Genomic DNA, 21253 nt, shown 5'->3' on the forward strand with positions numbered 1-21253 from the left:
CTTTTGCAGAATTAGGCAAGCCATAATATACCAAAAGCACGTGGCTATAGAATTTGTGTGCTCACATTAGACTTCCCATGTTCCATTCATAATGGAGGATACGACTACTTAGGTAACTAAGCAAAAACCCGTAACAAAACTTGAAGACAGTATTATGAAGGGGTTAATCTAGTCTGGTGTGGTACAATAGCGACTATTGAATTTTACTCAGCAAAAAACAGATTCATAGGTTGGCTTATCCAGCTGGACTTTAATGTTCATTTTTGTTTTTGCTTCACATTGCCACAAATTTCATTACAGGTGAAGAACTGAGCTTAATTTCAGTCCTTTCATGATCTGAGCCACGCAAATTGGACTGTACCTATGCATACCATTAATCAGAAATGTGATCTTTCAGCTTTCAGAATGAAAACATTAAGCAATTCTATCTGGAGGTTCATTTTGGCCATTCTAGCCAGTAGTTGTATTGCACATGCCCTTGCTCCAGTGTTAGGGCCAAGAGTAGGAACGTTGTATAGTTAGATGGCAACATTTCTTTACACAAAGGCAACAGGTTAAAAGGTACTCTCACAGTCACTACATTTTTTTTCAACATAGTGAAAATCATAAATATAAATCAAAGTAGAAATTAACAAATTGGAGGAAATGGCCGTCAGCATTTGCATACAAATATATACCAGTACATAAGAGGTGAACCTAATTCATGTTCATATGATCCCAAAATATATTGATACAAGTTTTGATTTCTGAGAACTACTGAATATAATACATGTGCACATGTGCATGTGGGTGTATGTGAGCAAAAATACATTTACATTTTCCCCTCTCCATATTATGGTAGAATACAATCCTCTGATCCCAAGATTGGGTACAACAAATTTGGGCCAAAAATGGCAGAAGATAAGAAATTCGCTACTTGCATAGCTTTTTATATTTCTGGCACACTGGTATCTAGAATTAACAGGCTCAGTGTAATCGCTCTTTTGAAATACAGCTCTGAACAGCAACTGTTTAATCATATCATAAACTAAAAGGTATTTTGGTACTGACAGTAGTGAAAAGATCACTAAAAAAAACAACACCCACATCCCAGTGTGCAGCCTAACAGCAGACTGTGGTGGTTCAGAGGACCATTTACACATAATAGGATTAATTCCAAGGGTCAATTCTAAATCTGACACTATAGTGCACTCTTGCCATCATGTCTAGCACTAGTGACCATAAATAGTAAGCAATATAACAAATTTGATCCAAACTCCTGGACAATAAAGAGGAAGACCTATACCTCTTCATATTTTTTTTTTTAAAAAAAAAAATTCTAAAAGTGTTTAACAGTGCATTTTCCCAATGGCCTTTCTAACTAAGGGATTTCACCTTCTGATCATTGCAACAATTCCATTTTGCTAGAAGGAATTTCAATATATATAGAAACTCTGTTTCACTATCATTTATTGCTCTCTCAAATTAGGTATTTGTCCCTTTGCAGCACTCTAATCCTCACAGAATATTTTTCATAAAGCTTATGCCATCGCACAAGACCTGCCAGTGTATTAGAGAAAACTCCCAAGACAGCTGGGTTCTCCCTGCCCAAAAAAATAAGGAAAAGTCAATGTCTGAAAGGCAACGTGACAAAGTGATCAGTGTCCTCTCTTTGATCACCACCAGCTAAGAACCTCCTTCAGTCTTTGGACCTTGCAATTCTTTCTGTGGCCTTGGTCTGGATTGCCCCCGATCTCTTGGCATTTTGGGATAAGTTACATACTCTCTCCCTTCGGTCTTTTCCCATCTCTCACAGTTCTGAATACCATGTTGACCTTGCCATGTGTTCTGTCCTCTGAGCTCCCCAGGGCAAATGTCCACTTTCTCTCTGTTTGAGGCTTGAGTTTTTGGCATTGGAATCCACTTCTCCATGTTGTATTTCTCTTCTTTGGCTGATGGGAGACATTTGGCACACAGATCTTTTTTATCCAAGAATGAGGACTCCTGGTTTCGGCTGTAAGATTTTGAAATATCTTGGTTGTATCTCCCATACTTCCACCGCCCTCTTTCCTTCTTCCAATTAGATCTCCTACTTAAGGCTTCAGATTCTTCCTCAACATACTTTCCTGTTGCCATCTCGAATGTCTTATAATGTAATTGCCAGCTGGGATTTTGTAAAGATGGCTTCTCCCCTTGATTTCTCTCTCTCCTATTATGGTGAGGGAAAGTAAAAGATGATTTATCTGTATTTTTTAGCTCATCGCTCATGGATGTTGTACTTGTTCGAGTATATTCTGAAATGGCTGGTGACTTCAGCTTATTCTTAGTTCCCAGGTCATTTTCTGAGATGGCTACATGGTCAAATTCCTTGACATCAGAGGGCTGAGAAGAAAGCAAACAAATTAAGATAAAATAAATGAACCAGAAAGATCATGCAGCATGGGCTAAAATATTGGTGTCACCAAATTCATATTCTCTAGCATGATTCTATAATAAATCTCTCATTGCAACATGCTCTTGACAACAAAATTCATTCATCCAAAATGGCTTTGATGTTTCAATCTTAATCAATTACCTAAAAGATACTTATGGAATTGCTTAAGATGTAAATATCTTGTGCTCCAAGACTGTCAACCAAGTAAAAGCTTACTTTTCATTCCCTGCACAGAGGATTAATAGCTTCCTGATTTTGGATGCTATTCAGTTTCTTCCTTCCTTCCTTAATAACCCTTTTTCCTTCTATTCTGCCGATCCACTCACCCTTTGCAGGGTAACAAAATAGCGATTTCTCTCCAGCTCCACGTCAATGATGCCGCCTTTTTCTTGCTGCCTCTGGAAGTGCTGACGCAACTGCTCTCTGTGTTGCAGTGTCTGTTGGTCAGGCTGGTATACTTCCTGAGGGGGAACAACACCGTGTATTTCAGGAGTGGAACTTTCAGGCCCAACACTATAACTATGGTGCCCACCTGGAAAGGTGCACAGTTTAGATAAAGCAGGAAAAAAAAAAGATCTTGACATCATTCTTAGAAGGACAAATGGTTTAGGCAGACTTCCCTCTCCCAAGCTGAGCTCTCCAGACATCCTACACCAGGGGTAGGCAACCCAAAACACTCAAAGAGCCACTTGGACCCATTTCCCACCAAAAACAAAACACCGGGAGCCGCAAAACCCTTTATTATAGGGGTGTGTGTGTGTGTGTGTGTGTGTGTGTGTATATATATATATATATATATACACACACACACACACACACACACACATTAAAAATAAAAGTAAAAATATGACTCTTGGGAATATCCATATTATTAAAACAATGATCACCAAGAAAATGTTTTAAGAGAATAAAATTACATACACACACAGGTAAAAAAAGGATATATGCAGTGTTATCTTCATTTTAGATGTCAAAAGGGTCTCTCTCTCTCTGTCTCTCTCTCTCCCTCCCTCTCTATCTGCCCTTGGTCTGCCACTCCTCTTCCCCCACTCTTTCTCTGTCTCTTTCCTCTCTCTCTCTCTCCCTCCCTCTCTCTTTCTTCCCCCCCCCATCTGCTGCTCACCTGGCTTGTTGTCCAACAAGCTCAGGGGTAGGCAACCTCGTCTCTTTTATGACTCATGGACTTCAACTCCCAGAATTCCTGAGTCAGCCTAGCTGGGCTAGCTAGCTCTCTCCTGCCCTTCCTGCTTCCTGCAGAGACGCAGCAAAGGGAGGAGCTCCGCCCAGTAAGTTTTTCAGCTCCTCGGAGAACACTGTGAGTGCACTCTCTTTTACACACACACACACACACACACACACACACACACACAGAGAGAGAGAGAGAGAGAGAGAGAGAGAGAGAGAGAGAGAGAGAGAGAGAGAGAGAGAGAGAAAAGCAGGGAAGCGCAATTACCTCTCTGTCTCTCTCTGCAAAGGCAGAGGAGGCTGGGAGCCACAGGGGAAGGCTCAAAGGGCCGCATGCGGCTCCGGAGCCGCAGGTTGCCGACCTGTGTCCTACACTAAAACCTGCATCATTCTCAGATCTACCTGGAAAACCTGAGCAGAAAAACTTATTTAGATTTTGCACTATACATTAGGCTATGGGCACATAGCTAAAAATTGTTATACATTGTGAGAATGAGAACATGCTGTGGACATTTGGCCATTTCTTTTCTCCATCCCTCCCACCTCCCGCCGAGCTACAGAGCTCCACTGATGTCACTGTTTATAAATGATTCAGCAAAACTGATATGATGTGGGTTTTAGGCTAAATCCTAAACCACTGGTTTGTTCCATCTTTTAAACAGCAATGGTTCCATGCAAAAGGTTTGGTTGCCAATTTTCCTTACCATCGACTGCTGCGGTAATGGTGCTGCCTGCAATGTGGCAAGGTCATACGCTAGAGGCTCCCTGCACACAGGGCATTGCACTTCAATATCCTATGCAAGAAAAGATAACAGAAACAACCATACGCATTGTGTAATTAGGCCACACCATGGAATATTCTGCTTCTACCTTCATACCCCTCTGATGCTCTGCTTTAGTGGATAACAAATGCTTTAAGACAAGTCCATGGCTACTTCTCAATCAAAAGCAATTATCCCAGCACTTGGTACTAATAGAAAAGTCTGGATCCCAAGCTTTTTACCTAGATCAGTGATGGCGAACCTTTTAGAGATCCGAGTGCCCAAACTGCAACCCAAAGCTCACTTATGCATCGTTGGGTGCCGGGTGGGCATGGCCCATTGGGTGGGCGTGGCTGCAGTGGTAATGGCAGACTGGGTGGGACTAAAAAGTTCAACCAATCATTTCCAACTTTGCAAGATCTTTTTTTTTCCCGCGAGAAGTTGAAATTGGTTGATTGATTGAACCTTTTTTTTTTTGCACATGGTGGCGGAGGCCTAAAGCAAAAAAGTTTTATAAAACCCAGCTGAAGGCCTAGGACTGGGGCGATGGCACACGTGCCCACAGAGAGGGCTCTGCGTGCCAGCTGTGGCACGCGTGCCATAGGTTTGCCATCACAGACGTAGGTCTTCTAAGAGTGCCCTCCCAAGTGCCAAAACCGAGAGGAAACAGTATGGCACACTACCAATTATGTTATTATTCATGATGGAGTCTTTTTGGCATTTCATGCTTCTTCTTCTTCTCCTTCTTTTTTTTGCATTGCTGCAGCAACTTTACCTCTAACTACCACAATTCCTGAGATCTCAGGGAAAGATGCATTCAGTGCTGCCCTCCTCTCTTATTTTTATGGAGGAAGAAAGAGAGAATCATTTCATATCTTGACAAATACCATATCCCACAAAACACTTATCCAGAACATAAAACATATTCTCATCCTCTTTCATTCCCTAAAAAGAACCATCTTGGTCAAAATGTAACCATTTTCTTGAAAAAAAAACCTGGAATGTATTCTTCCAAGAATAATGCACATGGTTTTTGTTCATCTATATAACAAAAGCCAGAAAGATGACCTCTATTCACAGAACTTTACTAAAACACTGCAGAGAGAAAGACATATTATTCATCTCCCACAAATTTTAAATTAGAATATTTCCAGAATATTGCATCAGTAAAAGGGAAGCTGTTTATCATTTATCCTTAATAATTTTATTAAAATTAATTGTTATCTCCAATATTTTTTCCAGGTTCACAGTGCCATAATTGAACAAACTGAAATAACCTGGCAATACTGACCTAAACCAGACATGTCAAACACAAGGCCTGGACTGGGGCCCGGATGCGGCCCGCAAAGTGGTTTCATGTGGCCCGTTAAGCCATCCTGGAAACAGTGAGGGAACGGTCCCTGCTGCCTTGGCCCTGGCCCAGGCCAGCTGGGAGCCAATGTACAATTTTGTGGTGGCCATTTATGCTGAAACATATTCAGTTTTAGCTCCACAAGGCTGTCTGGAAACAGGGAGGAACCAGGAGAACCTTAGCAGCAGTCTTGAGGAAGTGGGGCTGGGCTTGGTGCCGTGGGTGCTCAAGGGCCAGGCTGGGCATTTGACCTCTGCTGCCCAGGGCTCTGGGCAGCCTGCACCACCATTCAGCCCCCCCCCACATGGCCTGAGAGGAACAGTGAGGCTCCTCCAGTGTACCATGCTTGGCACTTACCCTGGTTCCACCCCCTTCTGCCAGAGACCCTCAGATCTGTCCCATTCCTGCCCAGGCCCCCACAGGCACCCTTGATGCGATTGATGTAGAGATGACCACGCCCACCCAGTAGGCCACACCCCCTCCCTCCATGGCCACCCAACCACACCTACCCTGGCCACACCCACCCGGCCCCCTGAGGGCAACCGCAATGCTGATGCGGCCCTCAGTGAAATTGAGTTTGACACCCCTGACCTAAACTAAAAAGCCATTCCTGAAGAAAAGAGCAGTCAAGCAGCTGCAGTGGAAGAATTCATTACCTCTTTGGACACAGGTGTCAAATGTTGCATTCTTTCTTTCTTCTGTGCGTTGATTTTTTTCTCCATATACTCTATGTAAGTAGCAAGACAACGTGAGTGGAAGTAGTGGTAACACGGGGTTTTGGTGAAAGCCTCATTTTCCTGTGAAGATGAAAGTAGAGATTCTCAGGAGTACATTGAGCATTATTCTTTCAGGAAATATTACAGAGGGCAGTGTTTGCCACATTTAAAGTCTACTCCCATAACAGATTAACTCCAAAGAATCACATAAAACGTCCTGCATATAACTAATGGATTTCTTATTTTTTATTCCACAAAATACTGCATCCTGTCCTTTTGTGTGAAAAGCTGCTTCTAAGGGCGGGTAGGTAGCATTTTCATGTAGGCTACAGAAACAGGAGTATGCCCCCTAATAAACTCCTTTGCCATATTCAATTTTCCTAAAATCCCCATTTGATTCTCTTTTGCATCAAGTTAACTGCATCACGACAATCTTAAGAGATTCCTATCTAGACATCTTTTCAAGAAGCTCACCCACATCTCATTTTTTTTTCTCCTTAATGATTTCAATTCCTCTAATTCCCAAAATGATTTTTTTAAAAAATGCTAAGTCCACAATGCCCTTACCTGAAAGCCATACAGGCAAATCACGCACTGCCCATGAGGGATGTTGTTGTCTGTGAGGATTTCTTTTCCCTTCTTGTTGAGAGAAAAAGCCAGTGTGTAATTTCACATCCTACAGTCCAAGCTAAAACCATTCCTTACCGCCACCCTGTGTAACCTCACAGATCTCTCTCCTCTCCTCTTACCTCTATTAGTTCATATAGCACAGGTGTACCCAGCTGACTCTCAGCAATACATTGCAGTGTCTGAGAAATTCTAGATAGGCAGAAAAGGGGCATCAAGACAAAAACCAGAGGGCAGTACTTAATAAAGTGGCTAAATTGATCAAACACAATGACAAGGTGAACATTAAAACAAGCCCAGGCTCAGTCTGAGAGACTGTAATCTGCAGCCCTGCACAAAAAAAGATACTTCCAAACACTTTAAAAGGAATGACAATAGGAAATAATTATACTCTCAGTATATTATGTCATATGGATAGGCTACCACTACCTGTGGAATGAGCACAGTAAAGGAACCCAAGCTGCCTTTGTCATGGGAAGTTATTGCCATGGGGATGAATGAATCTGTCATAGTGGCTTAATACTGCAAGGCTCCCCTCAGCTTACCCCATGGTGGGGTTGCATTTGCCTCCTCATTTGATAAGCAGCAACAGCAGCTTGGGTTGCCCAGCTTTTCTGAGTGCCCTCTGAGAAAAAGGAAAGAAAAGGGCAAGGCCTTACGGGTATTGGTAAGGCAGGTGTAAAGAAATGTGGAGCAGACACCTCTGTCCATCTGGTGCTTTAGCTGATCAAAAATTTCTTCCATAAAGTTCTCCTTTAACGCCCTCTGCCAAAATAAATCCCATATACTGGACGATAATTTTTTTCCAAAAATTTTGCTTCCTGAAAAAGTTTTGATGTGTATGATAAACCTCTTCAAACTGAACACAGATATAAGTTTAGAATGACTGCATCACACAGGAATCTTGGGAAACATGAAATTAACTTTCAACGACTATATTTAATTGCATAATGTTTCCAACATACTGCAGGAATTCAGCAGGGCTAAAGTGTTTTGCTGATTTTTGTTTATATTCAGTGTCCAATGTGTCTAGCTCTAGTGTCCTTCAGTCAGCCAGCATTGATGGATTCCAATTGCCCTGATACCATTTTTCTATTGTGACAATGTTCTGGTGAAACCTTGCACTATGTTCATCATTGATTGCACCTAGACTTTTGGGAAAGAAATCCAAGTATGAATAACAGAAAATGAATCTTCAGTGACATGTTTCATGGCATTTTGTGCTGTAAGATGTTCAACAAGCAACTGAAGGAAGGATAGTGCTTTATAGTTGCCAAGAAAATTCTCTATGACATCTTTAAATGCTTTCCAGGTGATTTTCTCTGGTCCCACTAACATAGATCTGGGCATCTTATGGCCCCGCATCACATCCAGCCTTTGGTTGTCCCTATCCAGCCTGCGTGAGGTCAATTGGAAATTAATAAATAAATTATTTAAATAAAATGTAAATAAGACATAACATGTATTCTTACCAGAAACACTAATAAAAACCATATAATTTACTGGTTTGACAAAGCAATAAAAGTAATATTGAGCAGAATTAAATTCAGCCTATTTGTTTGACCATCCACAACAGTCTCAGTTTCTCATGTGGCCTCATAGAAAAATTAATTGCCCACCCCTGCACTAACAAATCTTCAAACTACTTGTCATTGATGGTGAATCTGATCTGTTGACCAATAAAAATGCCTTAATCTTGGTATCAGTTATTCTTGGAAACATCTGTCTCAAATAACAAAAACCTTCACCTTCCTTGCTCATCACTTTCACAACATTTTTCATCAGTCTGGGTTTTATGTGAAGTGGAAAACAAATATCTTTGTTGGGTCAACAAAGTTCACATGCCATATTTTTCTTTCCTGGAATCAAATTCTTTCAGAGTGATCATTTCTTTTTAGTATAATGAGACTCTCTTGTACGGTTGTCCCATTCACATATGTAATAACAGTACTTGGTATATCTGAACTGCATTCCAAGCAGCAGAGCCACTACTTTTAGATAACCACAGATATTCCAGTTAAGCGTAGTGTACTAATGTGCTTTAACAACAGTTCCATGTTTTGGGGTTTTTTTTTCAATGTATGCAGCATAGCCAATAGGTACTGAAGGATGTATATTACAACTGTATAAAACAAAAGATTTCTACAAAATGGTATGTGATAGTTAAATTACAGGTTATTTTTATGATTAGCAGCCAAAAATCTACAAGATCCACCCAAGTGTTCAGGAAGCAAAATCTTTGTTGTCCAGATAATCCACAAATGTATTATATATATACAAACTACCTTCTTTTCACTATCACACAATATAATAGTATCCTTAATATTAGAACAGAAACATTACCTTCCTCTTCTGAAGGACAGCTACATATAAAGGAACAGAACTACAGAAGTAAAAATGGGTATCAAAAACCCACTTCCAAAGAAAGCGTGTGACTAATTGATCAAAGTACTTACTTTTGGATCTGTTCATCTGATAATCCCCGAGGATTCTGGATAACAATCTTTGGTATTTCATTTGGATACTAAAAGAAAACCAACCCAAGTGTAAATATATAGCATAGCCATGCTCCATGATGAAATAACTAGAAAAACAGCACTTAAGACATTTACCTGCAGAGGCACAGACAATACAAGGGTGAAACAGACATACTGAGAATCTTGATCCTCAGCAGTTGCTGGGTGTAGTGTGATGGAGATTTCCCAGGGAACAGATCTAGTTTGAGAGAGGCGCAAGCTAAAGTCAATTGTCAGAAAAGAGAACAAATTTAAAAAGTAACACGTTGGAGCTCTCTTGCACTGGTGACTTTAACAGACAGCCTCATTTACAATCTTAAGGATTTGTATCTATGTAACTCAGAGCGTGATATAGGAGTGAATTTTACTCCTTTCTTCTGGCATGTAAGCCAGAGAAGATTATTCATACCGAAATCTGGCCTCAGGGTTTATTTATAACTACACATAAATACTCTTGTTATGTTTTACCTGTAAGCCAACAAAACATCTGACAATAAAGCAAATACCTGTTTCCTTTAAACACATGAAGCTCGTCCAAATAGATAGACTCCAAGACTTCCACTTCTGAAGGCAAACCCCTGAAGAAAAAAAGAAATGTTACAGATATATCTCATTTTCTTAAATTCCTTCTGCCTGCATAGTATGAGATGTTACTTTTCTTTTGTTCTAACGTTTCGCCATTCAGCCCGAAAACTCATCACTGCTTCCATTGACGCCAGCCGCGAAGGCCTAAGCCTGTATAACAAACTTTTTGCTGCAATATTGAGTCCGGATGTTTGTAGCGCAGATCTACTTGCCCCAACAGAAATAGTTTTAGTATACTTCAGAGACAGATACTGATTAGACGTTCTCAGCTAAACTTTCAGCTTCCTTATGAACTCTTAATTAGGGTTTTGCCAAAAATAGAGGTTAAGTAGAGGGTGGCAAAACAGAACCCAGTTTTGGTAATTCGGACAAAACGACACCAATCGCCCTCTTACCAATCTTCCACTCCCGTCTGCTCCTCTTCCCCTGCCGCGGCCATTTTCGCCAGCGGGAAAAGCGGAAAGGCGGCTAAATCGGCCACGATTACTTCCGGCGCCAGGAGTTGCTAGGCGATAGGTCGGCGACGCCGTAGTCTGACGCTTGGCAAGTAACGGGCGTCTTGAGCGTGCAGGTTTCCCTCCCTTCCCGCCCTTGGAGTGCCGGAGCTAAATCTCCGCTCCCTTCCTCGCGAGGAGCCCCTTGGTCATCCCCGGGCAGAGACGGATCGGAGTGGCGGGACGGCGGACTGAGGGGAGGGGAGGGGAGGGGATGACCGTGTTTTGCTGTGAGTTGAAACGCTGGCCGCGCGTTCTGCACAGGTACTTAGAAGTAAGTCCTAGCAGTGGATGAGCGCTCTCTAAGCCAGTGTTTCTCCCCCTCGGGCCGCTTTAAGACGTGTCGACTTCAACTCCCAGAATCCCCCAGCCAGCCATGACTGGGGAGGGGAATTCTGGAAGTTGGAAGTCCTCAGAGGAGGGAGGGAGAAACACTGCTCTAAGCTAAAAGGGTACAGGATTTTTAGCCTTTCCGTTTTAATGTCTCTCTGCAAACATTTTGGAAAGAAACAGGTCTAATAAGCACTATGGGAATAAAGCCAAAGGAACTCTTGGCAGCAGCTGCAGTTATCATCCCCTATGTGTTGTGGGTGTGCGGTGTGTTATAAAATACAGTAAAAATTAGGAGGGAAAGGTGTCCTTGGGAAGAACTTTATTTCTTGTTGAAACTGCAGTAACTGAAATTTGAGAAAGGTTTCTGGTTAATATATAATATAATATAATAATAGTAATATATAATAATAATATAATATAATTAATATAATATAATATAATATCGTTGTTAATTGCGAAGTCGTGTCCGATCCACCGTGACCCCATGGACAACGTTCCTCCAGGCCTTCCTGTCCTCTACCACCTTCTGGAGTCCATTTAAGTTCACACCTACTGCTTCAGTGACTCCATCCAGCCATCTCATTCTCTGTCGTCCCCTTCTTCTATTGCCCTCAATCTTTCCCAGCATTAGGCTCTTCTCCAGTGAGTCCTTCCTTCTCATTAGGTGGCCAAAGTATTTGAGTTTCAACTTCAGGATCTGGCCTTCTAAAGAGCAGTCGGGGTTGATCTCTTCTAGGACTGACCGGTTTGAACGCCTTGCAGTCCAAGGGACTTGCAGGAGTCTTCTCCAACACCATAGTTCAAAGGCCTCAATTCTTTGGCGCTCAGCCTTTCTTATGGTCCAACTTTCAAAGCTATACATTGCAACTGGGAAAACCATGGCCTTGACTATACGCACTTTTAGTTGGCAGGGTGATGTCTCTGCTTTTTAATATGCTGTCTAGATTTGCTATAGCTTTCCTCCCCAGGAGCAAGCGTCTTTTAATTTCTTGGGTGCAGTCCCTATCTGAGGTGATCTTGGAACCCAGGAAAATAAAATCTGTCATTAACTCCATTTCTTCCCATCTATTTGCCAGGAATTGAGAGAACCAGATGCCATGATTTTTGTTTTCTTAATGTTGAGTTTCAAGCCAACTTTTGCACTCTCCTTCTTCACCGCATCAAGAGGCTCTTTAGTTCCTCTTCACTTTCTGCCATTAGAGTGGTATCATCTGCATATCTTGGGTTGTTGATATTTCTCCTGGCAATCTTAATTCCAACTTTTGATTCATCTAGCCCTGCCTTTCTCATGATGTGCTCTGCATATAAGTTAAATAGACAGGGCAACAGTATACAGCCTTGCCGGATGCCTTTCCCAATTTTGAACCTATCAGTGGTTCCGTATCCAGTTCTCACTGTTGCTTCTTGATCCATATAGGTTTCTCAAAAGACAAATAAGATGGTCTGGTACTCCCATCTCTTTAAGAACTTGCCACAATTTGTTGTGATCCACACAATTAAAGGCTTTAGCATAGTCAATGAAGCAGAAGTAGATGTTTTTCTGGAACTCTCTAGCTTTCTCCATGATCCAGCGTATGTTGGCAATTTGATCTCTAGTTCCTCTGCCTCTTCGAAATCCTGCCTGTACTTCTGGTAGTTCTCGATCCACATACTGCTGGAGTCTAGCTTGTAGGATTTTAAGCATAACTTTATTAGCATGTGAAATGAGTGCAATGTTGCGATAGTTTGAACATTCTTTGGCATTGCCTTTCTTTAGAATTGTAATGTAAATTGACCTTTTCCAGTCCTGTGGCCACTGTTGAGTTTTCCAAATTCGCTGGAAAATTGAGTGTAGCACTTTTATTGCATCGTCTTTTAAGATTTTGAATAGGTCAGCTGGGATACTGTCACCTTCACTAGCTTTGTTGTTGCTCAGATTTCCTAAGGCCCATTTCACTTCACATTCTAAGATGTCTGGCTTGAGGTCAGTGACCACCCCATCGTGATTATCTGGGACGTTAAGCTCGTTCTTGTATAGTTCTGTGTAGTTTTCCCACCTCTTCTTGATCTCTTCTGCCTCAGTTAGGTCCCTGCCATTTTGGTCCTTTATCATGCCCATCTTTGCATGAAACATTCCCTTCATCTCTCCAATTTTCTTGAAGAGATCTCTGGTCCTCCCTATTCTGTTTTTTTCTTCTATTTCTTTGCACTGATCATTTAAGAAGGTATTCTTATCTCTTCTAGATATTCTCTGGAATTCTGCATTCCATTGGGTGTATCTTTCTCTTTCTCCTTTGCCTTTCGCTTCCCTTATTTCCTCAGCTATTTGCAAAGCTTCCTCAGACAGCCATTTTGCTTTCTTGCATTTCTTTTTCTTTGGAATGGTTTTAGTTGCTACCTCTTGTACAATGTTGTGAACCTCCATCCATAGTTCTTCAGGCACTCTGTCTATCAGATCTAATTCCTTAAATCTATTTGTCACCTCTACTGTATGTTCATCAGGAATATGATTCATTCCTGAGTGGCCTAATGCTTTTCCCTACTTTTTTCAATTTAAGCCTAAATTTTGCAACGAGAAGCTCATGATCTGAGCCACAGTCAGCTCCTGGTCTTGTTTTTACTGACTGTATACAGCTTCTCCATCTTTGGCTGCAGAGCACATAGTCAATCTGATTTCTATTTGACTGTCTGATGATGTCCATGTGTAGAGCCGTCTCTTGGGTTGTTGGAAAAGAGTGTTTGTTATGACCATCGTATTCTCTTGACAAAATTCTATCAGCCTGTGCCTTGCTTCATTTTGTACTCCAAGGCCAAACTTGCCTGTTATTCCGGTTATCTTTTGGCTTCCTACTTTAGCATTCCAATCCCCCATGATGATAAGGACATCATTTTTTGATGTTAATTCTATAAGATGCTGTAGGGCTTCATAGAACCGGTCAATTTCATCCTCTTCAGCACCAGTGGTTGGGGTGTAGATTTGGACTACTGTGATATTGAATGGTTTGCCTTGGATTCGAACTGAGATCATTCTGTCATTTTGGGGATTGTATCCCAGTATTGCTTTTCCTATTCTTTTATTGACTATGAAGGCTACTCCATTTCTTCTTAGGGATTCTTGCCCGCAGTAGTATATCTGATGGTCATCTGAGTTAAATTCACCCATTCCTGTCCATTTTAGTTCGCTGAATCCTAAGATATCGATGTTCAGTCTTGTCATCTCTTGTTTGACTACGTCTAGCTTGCCTTGATTCATGGATCTTACATTCCAGGTTCCTATGGAGAAAAGATCTTTACAGCATCAGACTTTCCTTTCACCACCAGATATATCCACAGCTGAGCATCCTTTCGGCTTTGGCCCAGTCGCTTCATTCTTTCTGGCGCTACTAGTACTAGCCCTCTGCTCTTCCCCAGTAGCATATTGGACACCTTCCGACCTGAGGGGCTCATCTTCCAGCGTCATATCTTTTAGCCTTTTAGTACTGTCCATGGGGTTTTCATGGCAAAGATACTGGAGTGGTTTGCCATTTCCTTCTCCAGTGGATCACATTTTGTCAGAACTCTCTGCTGTGACCTGTCCATCTTGGGTGGTCCTGCATGGCATAACTCATAGCTTCATTGAGTTACGCAAGCCCCTTCGCCACGACAAGGCAGTAATCCATAAAGGGGAATATAATATAATAATATAATATAATATAATATAATAACCAAAAATAAGTCAGATTAAAAAAAGACAAAGAGATCAGAATAAAGAACGAAACTAAAAGGCAATCTATAAATTCTCACAATTTTCCTTGAGTCTTCTAAAAGGAGGTGCTAAAGAGCTGTCGTAAAAGAGCCTCTTCCTTTCCAGTTTGAAGGATGAGTAAAGCAGAAAGTTTTGATTTTATTTGCTTAATGTATTGCACCCCAAAGAAATTTGCTATGAAAATTCATCCCACCAAAGATGTTTCAATGTTACTGGACTCTTTGGTTTTCCAATTCCAAGGGATTTGTCTTGTGTTTTAGGACTGTTAATGGAAGTGGTTGAAGCCCAATGAAGTTTCCAGAAACTGGGAGATACACAATCAAATCAAAAGTTTTCCAAACAAAGGTTAGAAGGGTATGGTACATATAATAATGACCAGACTTCCAGTAAGAAAGAGGAGCCAAATGTAAGCCAGAGAAGAGACCTTGTTGTATAATTTCACTGATGTTAATTGAAGTAGAGGTAGATTTTTTTTTGCAGAATCTAGTTAATAGAGAAACCTAGTAATACCATTATTGCTCAGCAAAGATCTAGTAATCAGGCTCCCTGTTACAGGAAGAATCTGAAGTGTGCGAAATATACCATAATTTGGGGTGGAGGCAACTTTTGAATTATGAAAAATTCAGAAGGGAAAAGGACAAATGTGAGAAAATTATTGGAGGAGCAAAGAGGTCAATTTGAGAATGTGGCAGAGGGAAGTACTGATGACTTAACTTGCAGGAGCTAAGTGTCTGTTTCTGTACTCAACAGGTTATGCTCTCATCCTTTTCCGTACATTCTAATCATGGACAGGTATCATGTGTTGGAAATGATTGGAGAAGGCTCTTTTGGAAGAGTCTATAAAGGACGTCGCAAATATAGTGCACAAGTAAGAGCAAAAGAGAAAAGTGATAATGGCCATCAGCAATTGACTGAACTGTCAGTGAGGGTTGTTCTACAAATAGATTGGGTTCACTTACTCTGATTAACAATCATTTGTTGACTAAGCCACAATTATCTGGGCTTTCATAACATGCAAAGTCAAAATCAGACAAATCATATTATGGGATTCCCTGTTCTATTAATCCAGAGACAATCGGGAAAGAAAAATTCTTTGACAGAAAAATTAGGAAAGAAGGCAAATAGTGATTTAGCATGTTTCTCCGGCCTTTTCTTTTCTTAAAACATTACAGGTTGTGGCCTTGAAGTTTATTCCTAAAGTAGGCCGGTCTCAGAAAGAGCTGAAGAATTTGCAACGAGAGATTGAGATCATGAGGGGACTTCATCATCCCAACATTGTCCAGATGCTTGATAGTTTTGAAACTGACAAAGAGGTGAAAACATATTGGTAATACTACTTTAAAGTTAAGTATAGGAGAGATAGGAAAAAGTGTGCACTGGTCATCTTAGGGAAAGCCCTTTCTGGTGGATTGTGTGCCATCAAATCAATGTCTACCCTTACCACTCACATAGCTAGACTTTCTCCAAGAAGATTGAGGGCCCTGGAGCGTGTGAATTTTTACTTCACTTCCCAATAAAGCCATTTCATTTTGCTCAACTAACCTGAGAATGTACTCTGGGATTCAGAGTAAAACTCCTTTTTGCAATTGACTAATGGTGATTTTGTCAATGCCAACAGGGTTGGAAATGTTTGGAATTTCACCTAAGGCACCTATTGCTACTGGTACTGCTTTTGCTTTCTCTTGTCACAATTATATTTTGTAATTTCTCTAGTTCATTCTCTTTTTTCCTGCTGTCTCTAGATACTGCAGTGTCCACTATCCAGACTTTTTTTTTAAATCAACTTTATATTCCTTTCTTTTACTTCTAACAATCTTAATCTTTAGTCCATTCAAGTAATGTCATAGAACTGATTTCATTTTTTTTTTACCCTTCTCACAAAATTTATCTAAGCTTTAGTAAACCTCTTTTGTAAATCCAATATATAAAAATTATCCAGATCATTCTCTTGGTTTATTATGTACAATTACTTTTTGATTTTTAAAACATCAAATAATTTCTTTTGTACATCTGATGAGACATCGTTTTCCCTGTTATAGCCTGTCATTTGTAGATCCATTTCCAGTTTCAACTACGCCTCTGTCTTCTCAGATAAAACCTGTTCCTCTTCTGCCATTTCTTCCAAAGTATCTTTTGGACATAGTCTATCCATACAAGAAAGATTGCAATTAACATTATTGATGTTAACTTCTGATTCCATTTTTCAAAAGGGTCCTGCAATGTTTTCAGTGTTACAATATGTTAAAGTCATTCTGTAGCTGTTAATTAGACTTATGCTCAGTGCAGAAATGTTAGTCATAGTATTACTGTATTCTTTCCCTGTGCTTCTTTGTGAATGTTTATATTGGTTTTCTTTTCTGGTTCTTGACTGCTAGGTGGTTGTGGTGACAGATTATGCTGAAGGAGAGCTCTTTCAGATCCTTGAAGATGATGGGAACTTGCCTGAGGAACAGGTAACTGCAACCTGAAGAGTTAGACTGGAGAAATAAGTGCACAAGCTGAGAAATATTACAGAGTGGGAAGAATACGGTAATAGTGATTTAGGAATCAGATCTTGTTAGATCATGTTCCCCAGAGTGTGTACATGGCATGAGTCTGTTGCATCTGTAAAAGAATGGGGAATCACAAGACCGAAGAGAGGCAATAATTGCCACAGCCCTCAAAAATAAATAATGACAGTGCAGCAGTTAGTAGAATCTGAGGTGGATTCATAAAGAATGAACTCAGCCTATGTATCTTCAAGCAAATGCTTGTCCGCTGTTGTTCATGGTTGAATTTGGATGCCGTTCAGTGGAGAGAAGTATCACTAAAAGATTCTACATTCTGTGATTTCACACTCCTTCCTTACACCAAATTCCCCAAAAGTCACATCGACAGTATACATTGATAGCAAATTAGGAGGGCATGGTTAGCCTGCAAATAGGGTAATATAGGTAGAGTTGTATGATTTTATAGTTTCTTGGAGAAGATCTTAGATTCAACATTAAGGATCATCATCAGAGACTAAAAGATATGAAGATGCTATACTCGAACTGAGAAAGGTTTTCATAATAGTAAGTAAGTAAGCTTCTTCTTAGGGTTAGGATTGCAATTTGTTTTTCAGGTGCAACTTATTGCTGCTCAGCTGGCTTCTGCACTCTATTACTTGCATTCCCACCGGATCCTACACCGTGACATGAAACCTCAGAACATTCTGTTAGGGAAAGGGGGTGTGATCAAACTCTGTGATTTTGGGTAGGTACCTTATGATGTCCTTTCATTTCCAATTCCTATCTAAGCACTGAAAAATTTTGATTGTGTTTTTTTTTTCTGGAAGGTTTGCCCGTGCAATGAGTATTCAAACCATGGTTCTGACATCTATCAAGGGAACTCCACTTTATATGTCTCCTGAACTTGTGGAAGAGAAACCATATGATCACACGGCTGACCTTTGGTCGGTGGGATGCATTTTGTATGAACTGTATGTGGGGACCCCACCCTTCTACACCAATAGTATCTTCCAATTGGTCAGCCTTATCATCAAAGACCCAATCAAGTGGCCAAAAAACATGAGCCCCAACTTCAAGGTAGCATTTTTTTTTCAATTCCACTTAGTAAGATTAAGGTTGATTTATACATGAAAGCATGTGTTCTTTTTTCCTCCTAGAGCAGTGTTTTTCAACCACTTCACCACAGCACATTTGTGTACCACAAAAAGCCTACAAGTGTGCCACATTAGTGAGCCACAAAGAAATGTTGGGAAGTGTTATGCACCTGCACAGCCAGAATCCCATCTCAGTGACATCACCTGGGTCAGACTTCCTTCCAGGTCCTAGCAACCTGTGACATTATGGGACTTTAAGTTTTGTGACCTGGAAGTCCTGCCTATAAAATGTGCATCCACCCATGTTAATACCTTGTAGTATGCTGTGAGATGAAAAAAGTTGGAAATCACTGTCCTAGAATTTTTAGTGCCCTGTTACACTCAAAACATTTCCTATATTCTCTTTGACCCTTTGCTCCCTCACGTGATTTCTTCACTTTATTTCACTGTTTGCTGTCTGTGTTCAGTCCACATGAAGTATTAAACAGTATTTTAAAAGATTAGCCTCTGTTACTTCTTGACTTCAAGCTACTACTGTACATAGATTTGATGCTACCCAGGTTGTTAATTAAAATTTGCATTGCCATTCTAAGCTAACTTTTGTTGCTATTTCAAATAGTTCCAAATATATGAAGCTCTTCCTTCTTATTGGTTTGGGTCCTGCCTAGTTTGTTGGTGGAGAGATGAAATACACCATTTTGAAAATGTATTTGTCTCTTAAAGAATATTTCTGCACAATACTTTGCTGAAACCAGCAGAATTTTTAAGGCACAGCTTTCCTGAAACTATACATTTAAATGGGGAAACAAAATTAATATTCCAAGATGTCTTGTGCTCATGACAGCCTCATATATGGTTGGATTACAGAGACTCACCCAATCAAGACCAGTGAGGCACATTAGCCATGTCTTCCAGTTTAGTCAGGAGAGCTTCTTTCATATGTTACATTACTTTCTAGAGTTTCTTGCAAGGTCTCCTGATGAAGGATCCTCGTCAGCGTCTATCCTGGCCAGAGCTACTGTATCATCCCTTCATTGCTGGACAGGTGACAGGTAAGTATGGTGCTTTTCTTTCTACCATCTCCCCTCAAACTTGCTTTTGTATCTGCTTTAATGTATACAGTCCAGCGAAATCTGGTTACTGACCTGCATCCTTCTTTGCAGTGATCAATGACACAACAGAACAGGGTGTTACAAACCCTTTCACTAGCAAACTGACCCCTGAATTACAGGCTCTGAAAGACCAACAGGCACATTTCCTGGCCCCTCACAGTGGTCAGTCAAAGATTTTGAAGAAGGCACGTCAGAAGATGGCCCAGGAGGCTCAGAAAAAGGTGAACTGTATAGCACATACAATAGTGGCCAAAATTGTGGAAACCTTTTGGGAAAAGTGTACATTTGATGTTTGATGGCTAATAACACCACTTTTTTGGGGGGGGGAGTAGTACCATAAAATTATATATCAATGGAAAGATAATTTAATTAAGAATGTAATGCAACACAGTTTGTTCAATTATCTGTACTGTATTCTATGAAAAGTTATAGCCAAATAACCAGAAAAAGGAAGCACAACTTGCTTAGGTTGATATCAGGTAGCTTTCCTTTATCTGATTGTAGCCAGTGAGCATGAGTGTTTAGAGAGCCAATCAGGTGTCCTCTTGTTTTGGCAATGAGACAATCGGATCACAGTAGGATTCAGTTATTGATGTTATGTGTTGAAGTTGAGAGGAGGACATTTGTCAGTGTGTTATGTGATCGCTATTAAGTTGGTTGGGTTTTTTTGTGTTCCTTCATTTAGTGAGTTTGTAAAACGTAGTAAAATTAAAGTAATGGTGCAAAGAGTTGACTGGTTGCCCAGAAAGCAATGTAAAATAGTATTATTAAGTGAACAAGGCTATAGTTATAAAGAAATTAGAAGAAAAATTGGTGGAAACTCAACCAAAGGTGGCATTTCTACTGTATGTACACTTTTCCCAAAAGGTTTCCACAATTTTGGCCACTACTGTAATCCTTGGGAAGGGTCCTTTTGATATAGTGAATCTCAGTCCACTACAGTTCTGCCTGATCTTACGTGATTTTTTTTTTTCTTTTACAGGAGAAATCCAAGCCTCCTTTGAAAGGAGAAATAGCTAAGGAAAGCCAAGGCCCTCCATGGAAAGCCTGCCTAGTTCAGGCAGATCCCAGAGACGAGGATCAGGTGTCTCTCAGTTCTGGAGAACAGAGGCCCTGTGCTCTAGAAAACCAAGGAGCAGAATGGGAACAAGCAGAGCCATCTCCTACGCCTCGGTGAGAATTAGTAATTGGAGCGAAGGTAAGAACAGGTCTCTGCTGTGCAGTCTCCCTTCAGTCTTCCTCCTTCTTCATGCATAGGGAGAACAGAATTACACATGATTACGACCGGGAATTCCCAGAGAGGAAGCCAACAAATGGTGGTCCAGGAGCACGACTTAGATGCAGCATTGACACCGTAGATCTGGAAACTGAGGTAAGCATATGTCTATATACCTCAGCACTTTGCATAATAACAAAGACATTTTTTTTCTTGAATTCCAGAACATTGTGGCCCTTGTGGACACATTCTTTTTCTGTAGGAGCTGGATAGCGATGAAGAATGGCAGCACCTCATTGATGCCACAGATCCTGCAAATGTACAGCTGAGTGCCCCACTGAGTCTTTTGGGAGACCCAGATTTTGTGCAGCGCATCCGTACCCGAATTCAGGATTCTGGTCAGCAGGTGAGATGTACGAAATCTCAAAGAACGCTAGATATGTTTTAGGAACTAGTTCTTCAGAAATTAAACCACCTGCACTTTAGAGAAAAGAGATGAGGACTTAAGTGGAAATACGCTTCTGTGGTCAGCCCCCTTTGGCAATTTTAGCCATTTAGCTATCACTCTTAGGAACTGGTGAGGCATGAGCTTGAAGGGTGAACTAAATCTTTAAGGGTTGAAGAAAGTCAAAGTTCT

At 40.7% G+C, this 21253-nt stretch overlaps 2 protein-coding genes across 6 annotated transcripts in view; one reads left to right on the forward strand and one right to left on the reverse strand.

The window, feature by feature from the left end:
• Positions 1–230: 230 nt before the first annotated feature.
• RNF25 (ring finger protein 25) lies at positions 231–10622 on the reverse strand. The gene is made up of 10 exons (XM_039348778.1): positions 10550–10622; positions 10076–10147; positions 9666–9768; positions 9510–9577; positions 7176–7245; positions 6994–7065; positions 6367–6507; positions 4303–4392; positions 2740–2874; positions 231–2361 (listed from the first exon to the last, which is right to left on the reverse strand). The coding sequence occupies exons 1-10, from the start codon at positions 10591–10593 to the stop codon at positions 1666–1668; spliced, it is 1491 nt and encodes a 496-aa protein (XP_039204712.1). The 5' UTR covers positions 10594–10622; the 3' UTR covers positions 231–1665.
• A 64-nt stretch (positions 10623–10686) lies between these two features.
• STK36 (serine/threonine kinase 36) overlaps positions 10687–21253 on the forward strand; it is a 28363-nt gene continuing 17796 nt past the window's right edge. For 2 of the 5 annotated variants that reach the window (XM_039348785.1, XM_039348786.1), the window contains exons 1-12: positions 10687–10922; positions 14966–15050; positions 15456–15573; positions 15878–16018; positions 17081–17158; positions 17809–17939; positions 18022–18271; positions 19247–19340; positions 19452–19621; positions 20383–20573; positions 20658–20772; positions 20879–21022. In XM_039348785.1, coding sequence (XP_039204719.1) covers positions 15490–15573; positions 15878–16018; positions 17081–17158; positions 17809–17939; positions 18022–18271; positions 19247–19340; positions 19452–19621; positions 20383–20573; positions 20658–20772; positions 20879–21022 — 1398 coding nt within the window. In that variant the 5' untranslated portion in view covers positions 10687–10922; positions 14966–15050; positions 15456–15489. Of the gene's footprint in view, positions 10923–14965; positions 15051–15455; positions 15574–15877; positions 16033–17080; positions 17159–17808; positions 17940–18021; positions 18272–19246; positions 19341–19451; positions 19622–20382; positions 20574–20657; positions 20773–20878; positions 21023–21253 lie in introns of those variants that run through there. The other 3 variants (XM_039348783.1, XM_039348784.1, XM_039348787.1) reach the window with 3 other exon arrangements.

Source organism: Crotalus tigris, unplaced genomic scaffold (genome assembly GCF_016545835.1).
Source record: "Crotalus tigris isolate CLP2741 ecotype Arizona unplaced genomic scaffold, ASM1654583v1 scf7180000018173.423308, whole genome shotgun sequence".
NCBI lineage: Eukaryota > Metazoa > Chordata > Lepidosauria > Squamata > Viperidae > Crotalus > Crotalus tigris.

Excerpts from the sequence above, each read along its gene's own strand:
- RNF25 (XM_039348778.1), bottom strand. The coding sequence starts at position 10,593 with ATGGCCGCGGCAGGGGAAGAGGAGCAGACGGGAGTGGAAGATTG. Across the intron at positions 6,508-6,993 it reads TTTGCCTGTATGGCTTTCAG|GAAAATGAGGCTTTCACCAA; the intron begins GTAAGGGCATTG and ends TCATCTTCACAG. Across the intron at positions 2,362-2,739 it reads ATTTTGTTACCCTGCAAAGG|CCCTCTGATGTCAAGGAATT; the intron begins GTGAGTGGATCG and ends CTTTCTTCTCAG.